The sequence below is a fragment of the Microplitis demolitor genome, chromosome 5, assembly GCF_026212275.2.
Source record: "Microplitis demolitor isolate Queensland-Clemson2020A chromosome 5, iyMicDemo2.1a, whole genome shotgun sequence".
NCBI lineage: Eukaryota > Metazoa > Arthropoda > Insecta > Hymenoptera > Braconidae > Microplitis > Microplitis demolitor.
Window position 1 is genome coordinate 23,634,253 of NC_068549.1, and position 19,101 is coordinate 23,653,353.

The 19,101-nt window shown below is 28.3% G+C and overlaps 1 protein-coding gene across 1 annotated transcript in view; it reads left to right on the forward strand.

Annotated features, from left to right (window-relative positions):
- The window catches only part of LOC103570838 (uncharacterized), a 30,629-nt gene extending 11,970 nt beyond the window's left edge, over positions 1–18,659 (forward strand). The window contains exons 2-5 of the mRNA XM_053739586.1: positions 14,681–14,730; positions 18,110–18,357; positions 18,454–18,604; positions 18,637–18,659. Of these exons, the coding sequence (XP_053595561.1) occupies positions 14,685–14,730; positions 18,110–18,357; positions 18,454–18,604; positions 18,637–18,659 (468 nt within the window). The 5' untranslated portion in view covers positions 14,681–14,684. The remainder of the gene's footprint in view (positions 1–14,680; positions 14,731–18,109; positions 18,358–18,453; positions 18,605–18,636) is intronic.
- Positions 18,660–19,101: the final 442 nt, after the last annotated feature.

Here is a 19,101-nt window from a genome sequence, read left to right on the forward strand (position 1 = left end):
CTGAAATTATAATAATTATTATTGGTCTAAAAAAAGAGCAATAGACCCCACGCTTCGTTGAGCTTATGAATATTACAACTTTTATAACAGGTTATTTTCTTGTCTTTCTTGTCTTTCTTATCTTTTTTGTCTTTCGTAGCCTGGTTCTTCCTCTCACTCCGGATATCACTCCAGTTTGAATTTAATCCAACAAGTGTGTGCATATCTTGACAGTAATTTTCCTTGTCTTAATAATTTATGTTACTCTTAATATAAACCTAAAAATTAATAAATTATATATTAATTTATAATTAACAACATTCAAAGTAACATTTATATTTTATCGTTGTTTTGTCATTGCGCTAATCGGTCATTAGTATGTCTCTTGAGTCTTGCTCTTGTCTTTAAGTTAAAGATAAAACTTTAGTGGCACTACAACTACTCACTAAGTAAAGATGAATATGGATAGAATCTACAAATGACTGAATCGCTTGCAGGGATATATATTTATTTATACATATTATAATAATGAAATGCCATGGAAATGTCAAATGTCAATATGTCAGTTAATACAACTATCGAAAAATGAGAAAATAAAATTAGAGCTTTAAATCAATGTCCAGTTTTAAAATATATATCTGCTCTTATTATAACTTGTGATATTACAATGTGGAAAAATTTCATAGAAAAAAATTTAAAAAGTCGTTTGACGCAATAATAATAATAATAATGACCGATAAATGGAATTTATTCAATTGATATCGTATTTCGTATTTTCTATATATACATATATATATTTGGGTGATCGTGATAGCATTAACATTCTTATGGTTCTTGTTTGCCCACTGTTAAGTACACTACAACATATATAATACTTTTATTTTCCTTTTATTCGACCTGAATTCGGATCAAAGTGAAATTGTGCCCAAGGCAGGGGCAGGTCTACTTTGTTCTTTATTTTCCTCATCATTTTTTCAATTCTTTCTCATCGATTAAAGTCCAACCATTACACTCGTTATTGATTGAAATAAAAAACAAAAAAAACTACTTTAAATTTCGGTGATTTTTTTTTTTTTTTTTTTTTTTTTTTTTTTTTTTTGCATTAATCCCAGTAAGCACCGGTGTGTTTACGTTGTTAACCAGAGTCAGCCAGTTTACTACCGCTAGATAATATACTAGCGGTGACTCATGTGGAAATGCTGATGCTTAGATGGGTAGACAAGAATAAAGACTATATATCCCACCGGGTATTCTTCACGCACATATATAAATAAAACGGCAGAAAGTATCATCATTGTAAGATAGTATAAATATATTAATGGGTTAAAAATGAAAAAATCGGTTAATTTCTTGTTATTTTATTCCTCTCTCCCTTATTCTTACATGTATGCATACACACATTATTTGTTACATTATTATATTGTACAACCACACGAAAAACACATAACAATATTGAAGTGATTATATTTGATGGTGATCGTGACGTGCACCTGATGATACTTTTTCTCTTTTTTCCATCATTACTACCACTAATACTACTACAACTATATCCAATATATTAATTTAAGTTGCCAATCCTTGATCGAATTAATGGAGCGAGGGCATATACAAAATTAAGTCTATAAAATCACCAAATATGTATTGAGGTCATTAAGATTCGATGAAATTTGCATTACATTATACTAACCATCATCTCGCCCAATTTATTTTATTTACATTATCATTATTTATTTATTTATAGTTTTTTTTTTTACTATCTAAAATTGTAATTCAACATTTATATGAGTACTAAAAAAACAGAAAAAAAAAAAAAAATAAAAAAATTGAAATGCTTTCTCCAATGTCATTCTCATTCAATTACTGACAGGTAAAAGGTTTTTTTATTTTAATCGGTATCGCGGGCTCTCTCCGGTATCTCTTCGGTCTCTCTTCGGTCTCTTGGCCTGTGTTGCTGTTGATCGAGAAAAAAGGTTTTGTAATTGAATTTCGATGGATAGTTGTGTGTATACGTATTATTATATTTTATATTAGTGTACAGAGCTCATGCGTCACGGCCTCAACTTGCACGTCGGACAAACGATCGCAAGTGGGTAAAAGCGAAATAACGGAGTACTCTCGCGCAGTAAGGTTACTTTTATATCTTTTTCTTTCTCTATCTATCTATCTCTATTTGTTATTCACTCACTCACTCAGTCACTTATTCACTCATTTATACCTAATGCCTTTACTTATTTTAACTCTTTCTCTCGCCCTCAAACGTGGGGCAAACTCTAAGTATACTGCTCTCACGGTTTTACTCTTTCGAAATAACACTCCTAAGAGTTGTTTGTTGCTGTTGTTGTTGGATTTATAGCAACCAACGGATCCAGTTGTCTTATCGAATTCGATAAAATATGTATACCGCTGTGCACAGTCTTCACTTTGCTGGGGTTTTTTTTTTAATTTTTTAATTTCTCAGTCGGCTCGAAATTCCGTTGAGTTAACCACCGGATGCCTCTGCATTTCTTTTCTCAACATCAAATAGATGTTTATTATATATATATATATATATATAAAAAAGAAAAAAAAAACTAAAAGCCAAGCCGTTATTTGGCTTGACCTTTTTCAATCTGGCTTTAGAACACAACTTCCGCTGAATCGTTTTTCAAACCTTGAATCTGTAAAAAATAAATCAAAATAACCATTGAAAAAATTAAACCATTTAATTAACAATATCATAAAAGCTATTAAAAATTTATTAACGATAGTAAAAAGTTTTATTGACCCAATCACCTTGGGCTGTTAAAATAGTATCAAATCATCGAGACTCATTGTCACGTTTAAAAAAAAAAAAAAAAAAAAAAAGAAATGTAATATTCAAATTTATGGATTGTGTGATTTCTCATCCCTTGTAAATTTAAATAGGAATAACAACCGGCTATAAACAATCACATCCAGAGATTACAAAATAACAATAATAATAGTAATCAAGTATTGACGTCTGACTAAAAATGAAATTCCCGCTGTGAATTTGTACATTATTATTATATATTTAAATTCTATATGCCACCGACTACAGCCTATATATTTACTTTTGTACTGGTATTTAATTATTATTTTTATATTAATAAATGGAAGTTTATTTAAAAAGCAAGTATTACATAGGATTTAAATTTATTTTCTATAAGTAATGCAATCACTCTTTCAAATGGGTTACATATATATATATATATATATATATATATATATATAAAGATAAAAATATTAATCGCTGGGATCGGACAAATAGTGACACGATAAGAGAATTGATATATAGTAACTATACTATTATATTAAACACCGAGTAGTGCTAGTAGTATTAGTTATCAGTTATCAGTTATCATTTATCAGGTATCAGGTATTAGTTAGGAGTTATTGCAGTTGCAGTTGTAGTTGGAGTTGCAGCTATGCTACCAGCAAGTAGTATATTATTTTGATCGTTATTAGTTATTCTCTTCCGTATGCACCGATAGTGACTTTAATTAACCCACTATCACGTCTTGTGTGTTGTAGCTGAAAGTAACGGGTTAAATTTAATATATATATATATATATATGTAGTGTAGAGATTATAAGTCGAAAGGCGCGTGCAAAAATCGATAGTCTATACACTGAGTCGAGAGAGAATAAATAGCTCAAATAGCTTAGAAAAAGTATTCACACTCAGACATACAAGTACAAGTATTTCATCACTATTTTATATGTATATATGTATATATGTATATATGTATATTGAGTGGTGATTAAGCTTGAAAGTGTCTTATAAGTTGCTGGTGATGGTAGTCATAGTCTATGGCATAAAGTTTATATCTGGAACACGAAGATGAACCGATCCAAGTATTATTAAGTAGTCAGTCTCTTGGAGTTTTAATATCGACATCCTCGGCAGCATCGCCAGCATCAGCAACATCAGCTGCAATACCAGAGTAGTATGCAATCAAGAGCAAGATAGCAAGATAGCTCTATATCTTGATCAACCAGCCATAACTGTAAAACAACAGTTCCGCTATATCTCAGTACCAGGCAACCACGTATTTTATAAAGACCCAGTGTGCTGTAAAAGAGAGAAAGAAAACAGAGAGGGAGAAACCACGGACTTGCCAAGGTGACTACTCGGCCTTGCGTAATTTAGTTCCAGTCTTCACCCTCTCGTACCTGTCAATTTAATATTACTATAGTTTATCGTCCGCTCTTGTTGTTTTCATTATCTATTTTATTTTTTTAATTTAATCATTTTATCACAGTCATTAATTATCAATTAACTTGAACCATAATGCTCATTAGAAATTTTAAATCACATTTTTATGATTTATACTTGGTTGTTGTACCTTAATGGACGTTTTGTATATATTTTTTTATCAATTAAAAAATAAAATTAATTATTATATCTTGTGTATGTGTGTTGAATAAACGAAGAATTTTAAAAAGTGACACATAAAATTAGCTATATTACTATGTCAAAAAACGATTTCACCTTTAATGTCAATAATAAAAGAAACGATAAATCTTTTAGATTATTTTTTTAATACGATTCCTGATGGATAAGAGAACGTTTATATAAATGTATGTACAGCATGTTGGTTTTGTGGCCGACGACCAAATTAAAATAAAAATAACATAAAACAAGAGAGAGTTTACAAATTCCGAAGAGAGTTACAAGTTCACGAGTGCAAAGAAATCAAACAAAATTTTTAAAATAAAAAGACAAAAGCGGAGAAAGTAGCTCAGATTTAGCTTGATGTATAAAACTGATTTAGATATATAGATATACTCCATACTGCTGCTGTCGTTTCACGCTTCCTGAACGCGGAAGCACTTTTATTTTCATCCTTCATCCTTCATCGAGCGCTTTCATCTAAATTGCTTTTCCCATTAAATACTACAAGCTCATGCACACACAACCATTCAAATACTTAATATATTTATATCTATATCTATATTATAATGAACTCGGTGCTGTGAGAAATACCCAAGAGCAATCGCTCGTTCTAGATTCCAATTTCGATTGAATTGTTTTTTTTTCTTTTTCTTTTTTTTTTTTTTTTTTTTTTTTTATTCATTTAAACTGTATTTTCTTTATTTTTTTTTTTTTATTTTTTTTTTCTACAAAGAGCTCGTTAAAAATTGCAGCACGGACTTGACTTTCCCTCTGGGCGAAAGCGCATCGTTTCCGGAATTCTCAGCAAATTTACTGAGCAGACAAAAAAAAAAAAAAAAAAAAATTATATTAAATGTAACATAAAAGAGACATTTATCTAATTAATTTAAAGTTAACATTTTTTTTATTGTTATCTGCATCACTCGAGGCGACAGTACGTTAAGATTTTAAATTTATTCACGAGTGAATTTATGCTCGGTTAAACATCGTATCACTTCAGGTCAATGTACTGTCGTTAAAAAAATTTTTAGCAATTTTTAATTCAATACGAATTAGTAGGATTTAAGGTATAGTAGCACGCGAAAAATAAAAATAAAAATATCTCACAATCACTTAAAATTATATGTATTATATATGTGCATCATTTAATTACTAAAAGTATGTTTTACTAAATAAATTAATAAACTGAGTATTGTAATTTATCGGTAAGATATATGTATTCCAATCAACATCAATAAAACCGGATAATTTAAAGTTCCCAGAGAATCTAACCCAATCGAAGAAAACGAGTTGAGCTGCAACGACAACAGCAACAACAACAACAACAACTCGTAGAATTCTATGGAGGAGATGTCGTGTGATAGATGACGAGAATCTTTTTCCGAGTGATCACGACCTTGCTCAGTTGTCTCTCGTTTGCTCAATGTTCAATACACACTCGCACACACACACACAGACACACAAACATCAACATTGTCATGCAAAAATACTTGTAAGTATAACTAGCGAATAAAATAGTGTAAAGCTAGAAAGTGCGTTACGAGGAAACATATATTACAAATAAATGAATAAATGAATAAATAAATAAATAAATAAATAAATAAATGAGATACCGTGAAAACTACTGCTAGCAAATGTACTTAAAATTTCTCTCAGCTCACTTGGTAGTTATTTAAAGTGGAGACTAGATTATAAACCTGTTAATTGTCTTATAAATTTATATATATTTCGACTCTTGGTCTTGATCTTGAGATAAAGAATGTATATAGTATAATGCGTGAATACTACATACTTATCTATGTATAAAATATATGATAATGTAAATAGTAAGTTAGTAAGTAATGGTGGCACTTGTTAATTTTAATATATTTTAAATAATCTCTTATTTGATAGAGTCTGTAAGGACCAAAGACTTGGACTCTATAACTAATGATTTTTCAGTTTCACCATCAAAAGGATGAATAGCTTATAGTCTACATATGCATCTAGGATATAAATATATAATACTACTCTTCATAGCAACCGTCATTAACGGTGAAACTCGACTCTGACAATACGGAGTTATACGTTCAGAATATATCCGGGTCTTACCCATAATACACTGATTATGATCGTAATAATTTTCTTAAACTATTATTGCATTGTGTCTAAAAATTATTTCCTTTTGTGTATTAATTTTAATTTTTTAAAAAGCTTCATCTATTATAGAGAATATTTTTAAGAATAAAAATAAGAAAAAAAAAAAAAAAGTCGCATTGAAACTTTTGAATACTCAAGTCATTGAGTAAATGTTGCATAAATATCAAATTATATTTTATTATATGCCGGAATATTTATACAATTGGTTTTATTGTCTCGTTTATTTTTAAAAATTTGCAGATTTTGTGTAAAGAAATATAATTAATTAATCCATATATGTATGTATATATAAGTGATTTTATAATCTCAACATATTATTCAGTTGTCAAGTGGTTTTTAATTAAATACGCAAGTATTTATTGAATATAATTATATATTTTTTTCGTCTGTATATTTTTTTTTTAATCACCTGTGCACACACTTTGTTTTCAATTTTTTTTATTTCTTTAAATATGTCTGCAAATTCGTAAATTTATATTTATTATAGTATTTTTACAATTTAAATTAATATTTAAATATAAACAATACTTATATATATATACATATATATATATGTGGTAATGGTGCAAATAAACTCAACTGATGCTTATGGGAATATTAGTTATAAGTTATAATTATTGACGCAGGTGTCATATATATGATATAAGGTCTTTTATAGTCTATACATTTATTTACTTATTAATAAATATAAGTACATGACAACTAATGTTCTATGATATAATAGTGTATTCGGTGTAATATAATAATAGCACAAGCGGTAAACCAAACACGTGGCCTATAAACTTATAAAAAAATTGTGTGTTGACCAGTGTTAGGTAACATATCATTCACTGGGAAAAGTATTTTTAAAGAGAAACGTTGCAGTTGTATCGTGATCAAGAGTTAAAGCTAAACCATAATTTTAGCCCTCTATCAATTACTCTCTGATCTACTCTAATCATACATACAGCAATATATACACATATTTTTTTATCTTATCTCAATTATATAGCCGATTAACCAGATCTAAATCTCGATCGATCAATTTTTGTTAAATTTATACTCGTTTATAACCAAATATTTAAAACTTAAATTATTTACTATCAGCTAAAATATGTATCCATCATGTTTTGCTTTATATATATATGTATAAATGATATATGGCATGTATAAAAGTTTATCGTATTCGCGAGCGATATTATTGCCGACTTAGTTCAATAAAACTGGTGTGATTTCGAAGTTTGTTAAAGACTAAAAAATTGATACCTCCCAGTATACAAATTAAAATAAAAAAAAAAACTTACTTTTTCAGTACATAATAAATTAATTAAAATAATAACAAAAAAAAAAAAAAAAAATTAAAAGTAATTTTTCGCAAAACAAAATAGCTTGACAATTATATATAATTATGTGTATTTATTTTTTATTTTTTTTTTCTGTAGTTTTATCGTATCTACGACAAGAACTCCAAGTAATATGATGGCCCCTTGACTTTGAAATGGATTAATTATCGGTTAAACAACCACTAATATAAAGTTTACATAATAATAAAAATATTAACATACACAAGCTTTAATAATTTAATGTTTTGTTACTCGAGATTTTCCTTATGATACTATTCACTACATGACAATTATCTTTTGTAAGTATACGAGTTTAATAGGAGAAAAAAAAAAAAAAAAAAAAAAAAACAATGCAATTATTATATAGCTTATCAATTGTATTTTGTTGTCATGATGACTCGATACAATAGAGAAGTACACGATAGTTTATACAATAAAAGTCAAGTTATATTTTTCAAAGAGAAAGTGAATAGTAAAAGTAAAATTTGAATATGTGAATATAGTGTCTGATGATGATTTTCTTATATATTTTGTTTACTCTAATTATTAACTATTTTCTATTGGTTTAACACAATAACTTTTATTTTAAATATTCGTTAATTGTAATCTGTATTAAGAAATGGTATTTATTAGTTGTGCGTCAGTGAGTCATCGAATTCATGAGAATAGAATAAAATTTCTATCGCCTACATACCTAGATTCTTACGAAGGTCGCGAGACGAATGTTCAATTAATTTAAATGCATAATCGATATTCCTATTATTCAATAGTGTCTTGATTAATGTTCAAATTCATTACAGGTTTATGTCTAATCTTGTATTTTATTATACATGGAAATTACTATAAATATTACTTTCTATACAATACGTAATTAATTTACTATACATTAAACGTACACTTTGGAGAAATATTTTATATCCTCCATTAATTTATAAGATTATTTTTTTTTTTTTAAATTGAACAAAATTAATTAATGTCTTGAGGGCATATATATTACAATTTATTTTAAACGTTTTTATATTTTTATGTCTACCTATGATAACATATCATAAACTAGGTGATAACGTGAGCGTACAACAGTTATTTGTCACCACGCCTTAATATTGTCACGTAAATAAGTAAAAAAAAATTTATAACTTTAAAAATGAAATGAACGGATTGCGTATTAAATTACAGATACGGAATGAAGAAAAGAAAAATAAATAAAAAATACAGTAGCTGTAAATAATCAAGTGTTGCCCACTTAATGTTAAATTTTTTCGTTAATAAATAAAAATGCACATAAGAGTTATGCACCCAACCAGTTATCCAAGATTTATCACGTTATTTAATTCGTTTAGTTACTGGATTATTGATATTCTTATTTTTTATCTCACCAAATCGTTATCGGGTTTAAAGGCTAATAAAAAAAATAAAAAAAAAGTTAACTGACAGATGACAGCTGATTGTTCTTTAAGATTATATTATATTGCACTGATCACAAGATTCACAAGATTAATAAGATGATCCCGTTGATGAGTTGGTGTTTTTTTTCTATAATATTTTCTAAATGTCACACAGTACAGTAAATTTGCATTTCCTAAATGCCACTGCGTGAAATCAACTCACACGATTTACATCTTTCAATGCTGTCATCTTGTCACTGTCTTTTATTCTAGGACATGGGAGATAACATACTCAAGGTATATATAATATTATAATATAAGCTTTTACAGGAAATAAATAAAAATAAAACGAGTAAAAGTTTATCTTTTGTCTAGTTATATGTATATATATATATACGATATTATATCATTAATTTCTCCCTTGGAGAGCAAAAGCAGAAGCAGTAGTATGTATAATGCTTGTGGCGGCATTTCCTAAAGGGAAATGCCTCGTTAGATCGTCTATCAATATATATATATATATATATATATATATATATATATATATATATATATATTTATTTCTCGATGGCCTGGATAAAATGTGAAAGCGGAGAATGGTCGGAAGCTATTATTTTATCTCACTCAGATGGGGGCTAGCACTTGGTTTAAGTGCGAAAACACGCTCTTGTTTATTTTATTTATATTTCTTATATACAAAATTTATCATCGTTTATACACTTGAGCTCTATTTTTAAACTCATTGTACTCATATTACACTATTGACGATCCTATTATTTACGTTTTAGATTAAATACACATTTACAATTGATGTGTATATTTTATTTACTCATTCATTAATTCATTAAAGTTTAACATATATAAATTATAGAGTAAAGACAAATGTCATCACATGACATAAAAATGAATAAAAATAAAATTTATTATAATATAAAAAAAAATAATGAATACTGTACATATAATAACAATAGAAAAGTATATGACAAAACATAACAGATATACGTTTTAAATTATTGGTAAACTCGTAAAGCGTGAAATAATGTTCTCTTGAATGCCCGAGTCGAGTTAAACCAAATGGTTAATAAACCAGCTGTATTATATATTAAATATTAAATATATATATTTTCTGGACGTCTTGGTCTCTCCGCCTAGTTCGGTTTGTATTTGTCGTTTATATATCGTCAAGAAAAAGATTGCATAACTCCCACGACGCAGTCGTGCTTGCTCTTATTCATATTATATACATTAATAAAATAATATTTAATATATCATACATATCTGTTTATAATAAACAAAATAAAAAAATCAAGGAAAAATTATTAAAGTTAATAAATAATTATCAATAGAAAAGATATTAATATACATAAAAATTCTTTTCAGACGATAAATTAGAGCTCAGTTTTGTTATTTTTTATTATGCAATCAAATATTGGATCATTAAATTTTACTATGCCGTGTTATTCTTTCATAAAAAAGAGGAAATCCCCGATTTTATCATATATTTACTATTATTGTTATTGTTTATTTTTTTTTTATTTTTTTAAAGACAAATATTTTGTTAGCCGGTGACGTAGAGAAATGTAAAAAAAAAATTTTTAATTTAACATATCTTTTGACGTCAAAATTTTTATCTAATCTGAGGACTAATTGTCTATTAATTTACGTTTTACGTCATATGCTAAATATATATATTTGTTGTCAATTTATCGATAAGACTATTAAAATAATAATGATCATGTTTATTATTTTATTATGCTATTGATTAATATAGGTGTATATAGTTAAATATTCAAATGCGAATAATATCTTTGTTTTACAATTATAATAGTGCGTTATCATTATCAGTTTTTATATAATGAATGATGATTGATGATAAACTCGTCTAATAAATAATGTAATTTATAAATGATGAACGATGACATTTTGTTTGATGATAAGACTGATGATGTTTTTCTTAGCATTTGCCAGTTCGATATTTAATTATCTTTATAATAGCAAATTATATAATAATTATTTATTTAAATAAATTTTATACACAATGGCACTAATAAAATCAGTCATTTTTTATTGAATTTTAAAATATTTATTTTATTGCTGATTTTGTATGACATATATATTTATATACTCGGAAGGATAGATAATCTCATTATAGGAAAATAGATGGATTTTAAAAGTAAACAGCGAATAAATATTATCTGATCATTTAAAAAATTATATTCATTTTAAATAAAATTTGTATTAGTTAGTATTCTGTGAATTAATATAAAGAAAATATAAATTTTGATTAATGTCGATAGTTGAAGGTAGTTATCGATGTTAGTCGTATACATAGTATTTTTTACGTTTTAACTTTAATGATGTTTTCATAAGCTTCTCATCACAATAGGATAGATAATTATGTCGGCGAAAAGTTCATCCAGCCCGCCTTTTTATACCCTATTGGAAAACACATATTATAATTAAAGCTTTCGAATAACAACTTTACTCGCCTTTATAGGAGTGTTAAAAATTGTAGAGATTGTTGAAGATTTATAATTTGCATAATCAAATAGACACCATTGCTATCGTCATCATTATCATCATAGTTGAGGATCGCTGGTAATGAAAAGTCAAGTTAGACGACAGGATATTTTTAGAATACGTGTTATATTCTCCTGATCTATAGTTATCTATAAAGACTTTCGAGTAGACCGTTATATCTACCGCCTATAACTTTTTTAATCGTTTATAATGTTTATAGTTTAAAGACCGCTTTAAAAAAAATCCCGCGCCCCTCTTTCACCATCTCAGATCTTTCATCTGCTTTACGTTTCATTCATTTTGCTAATAATTTTTATATACATATATATTTATACTGTTGAAAGCATATAATAAATAAACTATTATTATTATAAGGTTATAATAAATGCAACACTTAACAAGAGAATGTCGGAACGGTGATAATTCGATAAGATATTAAAATTTAAAAGTATCGCGAAGCATAAAGGACTTTCTTTAAAGACTTTTTTTTAAAAATCGAGGGTCAGATTGTGATTTACTTTAGTGATTATCGATTATATATAAAGTTGCCAGGAGAAGGTAAATTTTAAGATTTATTATTGTTTAACGCCGCCCTCATATTTCCAAAGTCACCAAGAAATAACGGTATTAGTGTGATTGGTATGCCAAACACGCGGTTTTAAAGCACGACGTTGCAATCAACCATGCGCTTCTGTTACTCCTTTTTCTTATTATTATTTTTTTAAAATTCTGAATATTCATAAACAAATATTTTTTTTCCATCTGCTTCGAATAAATAAATAAAATAATTAAATTTTCTAGGAGCGTGTTGTGTGCCGCATATCAGGCATTTTATCTTGTACATTTAATCGAATGAAAAAATAAAAATAAACATTTGTTATTCGCATGCAAAATAATCTCAACGATATCGATCCCATTACTATTATTATATTGTATATTTAACAATTGAGAAATCACCTTGGTGTTTTTCAGTCATCATTGGAGAACAAAGAGTAGCGTAGGTAGCATAGGTAGCGTTAGCTGCAGCAACTACATGTTATATTATACATTCCGCGTGTTCTCTTATTCGATATCTATCACGCGTGAACTCTTTTTTCTCCTACTTCCCAGGAGCTCTTTTATACATCATCATCATCATCATCGTCGTCGCCGTCGTCATCATCATCAACTTGGTATATTTATGAGAATTTCATTATATATTTTTTAACAACCGTCAATAATTAATATAAAATGAAAAAAAAAAAAATAATAATAATAACAGTAATTAATAATAGAGGTATTTTGTTAGGATTTATTATTATAATAACCTTTATAAAAGTCATGATGCGTGTAATCGTACACCCGCAATCGAAAAGAGAAACTTTCTCCGATCTATTTCACTGCAGAAAAGTTAACTGTGGTTCACCATTTGTAGCACAGGCTCCTCAACTTCCATATTGCATTATACATATATTTTATTTATAATAAAAAATATTGTTGTATGTTTCTGAGCAATAATTTAGTTTACTATATACTGATGCTGATGGTTTTCAATTGTAATAGCTCTATGCAAATATTATAAAATGAGTCTTTTCTACTGTATACTTATCCAGGGATCCTTATTTTAAATGTACACTCCATGGCATTCTGATAAATATGTAAATGTATATATATATGTGGTACAGAGTATACAGAAGAGGCGAGAGAATATAAGAAGAAAAGATTGTTAGGTGGGTTTGCGTCAGGATATTATCCCTCAGCGCTGTTGCGGTTGAGTAATCTGAGAAGCGAGCCAAGTGTCTCGGGCTTGTCTGTCGAAACCAGACAGTCAAGAATATCTCTAAAGAATAATAACATTAATAACCAACATAAGTTGAGAGAACTTTTATTATTATTATTGATAGTAGTAATAGTAGTAGTATTATATCTGCAGTTGTTGTTGTTGTTGTTGTTGTTGTTGCCTCTCATGCTCTCGTTAACGATCCATCCTTCCTTTCTTCATTTATAATTCAATTAATTAAATATTTTATCACTTTTATTTACAGATTCTGCTTTATCAAAATAATTATTAAATAAATTTAACAATAAAAACTCTGTAAGAGAAAGATAAATACATAAATTATAATTGATAATAGTAAACTGGATTATTAGTTGTAATAATAACCTTTTAGGAAAATAGTTTGTGTTACGACTGTGGGAAAATGACAAGTCACAAGAGTTTTATCACCATTTTCATCGCAGTAAATTAATATAAAATAAAAAATAACCATCTATCATTATTTATATTTATCTGAAACGTATAGAAACGGTTGATTGGCGACTAATTATATCGTTTCCGTGGAGTTAGAGTCTCGGGGGACTTGTACTGATTCGTTTGGAATCCGTTAATGGAAGTTGCCGCCGAAGACACGTAACGATCTATAACCGATACTTGTAATAATTATTTTACAAAAAATATTAACTTAAAAAATTACAAGATATTTTATGGACATTTAAAAAAAAAAAAAAAAAAAAAAAAAAAAAAACTAACTTTATTACTTGCAGCCAATCAGACTTAGTTGTTAGAAAAATTTTAACGATATTTTTGAATTTTCTATGTTATTTTTAAATTTTTAATAAAATAAATAAAAATTGAATATCAACTGAGGCCGATAAATGGAGTTACTAGACCGACCCGACAACTACCGCCACAACTTTTGATCTTGTGAAACACGCGCACCCGTTTATTATACAGATACAATTTCTTCTGATGGATTAACTCGTACGATAAAACAGATTTATTTGAATAAAATATAAAAGACCTCCTTGACGATGTTACTACCCGTGAATTTTGATTCTTAGTTCAGCGGCCGCGAGGTCCAACTAATTTCCGAGGCTCGACCTTTTACAAACACGATAGTATATAGTATATATACATATATATTTTATTTAAAGTAATATAATTTATACAACTTGTTTCAGAATTATGAAACTGGCCTTGTTGTTTTGTGGATTGGGGCTTATCACCAATGGTAAGATTAATTCATATTTTATTTATAAATTTCTCGTTAGTTGTAATTTGTAATAAATCCAATAAATCCAATCGTCTACTCAGTGTTATTTAAATGTAACGGTTTTTAATCCACAATGATTAATATTTATTTAATTGCACATCGAATCGGGAGTTATAAAGATAACTACAGGTGGTTTGATTAACTTGATACTAAACTTGTAATTTGAATGTGCCAACGATTGCGTTGAGATGCGTTTACTTTTTGTATTCATCATTGGTGAGTTTTTCTTTTTCTTCTTTTTTTTTATTTTTATTTTTTACTTTATAAAAGTATATAAATAAATTTACTTGTTAGTTTACTCAACGTCAGCCGAATTAATTGACAATTCGGTAGAAAAAATAGAAGAATTTGGTACAGAACTCGGTGAACGTATATTTGGTTTTGCAGAAAATACGCAAGGATGTTCAAGGCCACCAAAAACTAAAATCGAAATACTCATTGGTGATACATTTTATTTACTTTGCAAACATTTTGATCCACAAACAAGAGATCGAATTATTAAAACTGTTAGTTTATCAAATTCTGATGAAAATGATGAAAATTCATCTGAAATTTTTGATAATTGTTTAGAAATAATGAAACCCAAATTTATGTCATGTTTCAAGTGGGTTTTCGAAGCTTATGATTTGGCTGGGATTGAAAGTCCTCCAGAATGCCTTAAAAATTTAGCAATATTTCCTAATAATAATTTAAAACTTTTTTGGCTTAAAAAATTTAATTTGGTAATTAAATATATTGAGCAAATTATTATAGGCTACAAAAAATTAAATCCAGCTCGGGAAATTATTGAAAAATATTTAGAGCAAGGAATTTTTCAACGATGGAAAAAATTTAAACTATTTTCATATGCTAAAATGAAAATAAATGCTTGGAATTCTTCGGATATAAAAGATAAAAATGAGAGATTGCATAAAATACTTAAAGATCCTCCAAGTCTTATACAAATATGTACACTTACTAAAGAATGGTTAGATCGACCAACAGATTTTAAAGCCAACAATTGCTTACGGCAAATAATGGGAAATATTTTGATTTTAGAACATTTTTTACAACAACAAGGAGTAACTTTGGAAACAGAATTTATGGATAATGATGAATTATTACTTGTTCATTTGTTACATATCACTAAAAGTGTACTCGGACGTCAACAAGTTCCATCGCGTAAATTTTTATCATCTAAATTTAAAAAAATAAGAAAATCACCTTACGAAACTGCCGTAAAACTTCAAGAAATAAAAGCTGTAAATGTTAAGTGTATGGATGAATTGCGTGAAAAATATGACAAAGAAAAAACAGGAAAAATATCAAAATTGTTGCATGAAAAACATTTACAACAATGTCTTGATAGTTTTGTTAATAAAACAGAGTCTGCTGGAGAGTCAGCTAAAAAAATAATATTGAAAACAATTCATGCTGATAAACAACAAGATGTTACTCATGCTGAAAAAAAATTAATAAAATCAGTGATGCATTCGTACAGAAGAATGAAACCACTTCAACCGACAATTGACAATATTGTTGAACAAGGTATTTCAAATGATATATCACGATATCCATGGGCAAATAATCTTATAAATAATTATCAAAAATCAACGATACCAAATAAATATGCTAAATTGGAAAATGCCGTTCGTTCATCCAGTTACAGTATGTCATCAAGTACTTCCTGTAAAAAAGTACCCGGTACGAGAAAAAATAACTGCTGGTCTAATTACATTCAGCAAAACGCTGCAGTAGAAAATAAATTAAACAAAGATGGAATAAGTTTGGAGTATCTTTATTTAGGTGATCCCTTCAAAATGAACTTAATATATTCAATTGATCAATCGCTAAAGAAAAAAAAACGTGGAAGAGGTAGAATTATTTCACAATATCGTATTGCATTGGATCCAGCAATTCAAGTTGATGGTAAATTATTGGATAGTTTGGCTGAGGATCAACTTGATGATCCCGATGATTTGAAAAATACAACTGATATTGAGCTATTGATAAATGATGAGGCTTATAAAGACAATGATGATTTAGAAGCAGTAAAAGCTCGAGGATTTTGGGATCCTTTTGCTAGTATTTAATAATATTATTATTATTATTATAACTTGTATACTATTATTAAAAGTAAAAACAAACAATAAAACAAGCAAATTTATATTGTTGGTTAATATTTATTTAATTTTTTAACCCTACTATTACAAGGAAGATGAAAATAGGAAGTTCATCCGGTGGTGATATGCACGAACATATATAAATATATATGGTCTCGCGTGGCAGCAGCCATCACTAGCAGGGAGGAGAGTACTTGTACTCGAGTGCAATGTTCGAGTTATCCGATCGTATTCTCGATCCCAATGCAAAATCCTCCAGCATACACGCGCCTCGTGTTTCTTCCCTGACGGATGTATCTCCATGGAGAGTTACATTCCGGCACGAACTACGCGTTCTTGTCATATTTTTTTTCTTTTCTTTCTCTCTCTCTCTCTCTCTCTCTTTATATATATATATATATATATATATATATTTATTCAAAGTAGTTGTTTAAGCTGAAATAAGGAATTTATTATGAAAAATAAAAATAATTTTAATTAATATTATACGTAAGATTTATTGTACAAGTTTAAATATAAATATACAGATAGCTATACTTATTAATAATATTTATTATATTCAGTAGTTGTAACTATGTAGGTATAATGATGTATAATTTATTGAAGATTTATCTTAAATGGATGACATATGAAGAACAAATATTTTATGACCAGCAACAGCAAGTTAAAGAATTTAAATCGTGATTGTTTATTCTGAATTGAGCCTTCGAGGAGCTCTGGCATCCAACGATGCAGCATTAATGTACATTGGCATTGATAAAACTGTCTTATTATCCAACCAAATCAACGTTATCCTGATCCCGAGGGACATTTGCGGCAAAGATCCCAAGACTTTACGAGGGGTTTAATAGCTACTTTTCTACGCGCTGCTTGTTAAAGACCTAACAATTTGCGTTTCTGCATCATCTCCAGCTAGCCCAACAGTTGGACTTGATCCTCTTTCTTCTATTCCTCATTGCCGTTGTCTTTGTTACAGACATTGAATTTAACTTTTTTTTTTTATTCTTATTCTTCGTCATTGTAATAGTTGTTGTTATCGTATTCTTGCGTAGCTTTGAATTGACTGTACACTTGCGAGCGACAAGACAATGGTAGTCGTGTTTGTGTTTGTCCAATGGTAATCATGACTCGAAAGACCTGAACAAAAATCACTGTACCAACATTTATTATTATATATAATAATAATAATAATAATATAGATATATTTATATTGATTTGAATGTAAATTACTTTAGGATTTAGCACGGAGAATGAAGCTGAAGATTACAATGACTCGTCTAAGACTTCCGCCAGTATACAAACCGACGTCTCGGATGATTATGATTCATTTGAGATAACTGAAGTTCAAGATACCACAAAAAAGACGTATCACTGTGCGGCACGTAATTCAGTAAAAAATGAAACTAATCTCGATCAAAAAACCATTGAGACTCTAGATAACAATGGAATCCAATCTATGCAACCTAAGAGACTTCACTATCAAGTATATTATAATTTAAATCCTTAATGATACTTGAGCTTCTCGGTTTATCTTATTTACAATCATTAGATCATTAATCATTACAATTAAATTTATCAGGTACGCAGCGTTAGACAAAAAATGTGCCAGTCTGGGTTCAATCCATTTCAAGTTGACAGCAAAGTCGGTTCTATTCACAAACGATTTAAAAATGTCATAAGACTCATGATCTACAATACACCTGGCATGTTCCCCGGATTAAGAGTAATCCGTAGTGATCTTGATCGAAGAAGAAAGCGCGAGCCACAAAATTGGTTTCGTTTTGAATTAACCAACAATCAAATTACTGCTGACTTTGATTATGATAATTATTTTGTCACTATTTATGGTGATTTTGGCAGAGTTCAAGCTTATTCAAAACTTCTTGTCACTTTAAAAATCCATAAAAGGCTAAATAATTTTAATGACAGCATCAGTAAAAAAGTAAATTTATTATTTTTATTTTTTAATTATTATAATTATTATTATTAATTTTATTTTTCTATTTATTTAAGATAAATTTAGATCTTGGAATAATGGAAGTGATTCTATCCAACTTTGGTACTACCATTTTAAAAGACAATTCAACAGCAAGCATTATGGTTAGAGCACTCAATGGCATTCGCACAGAATTAAGTTCTGATAATGATATTCAGATTGAGTTTGAAGACAGTACCAAAGAAGCTTTGGAACAAATAAATTCTTTATTATATTCGTCTGTTTGGTTAC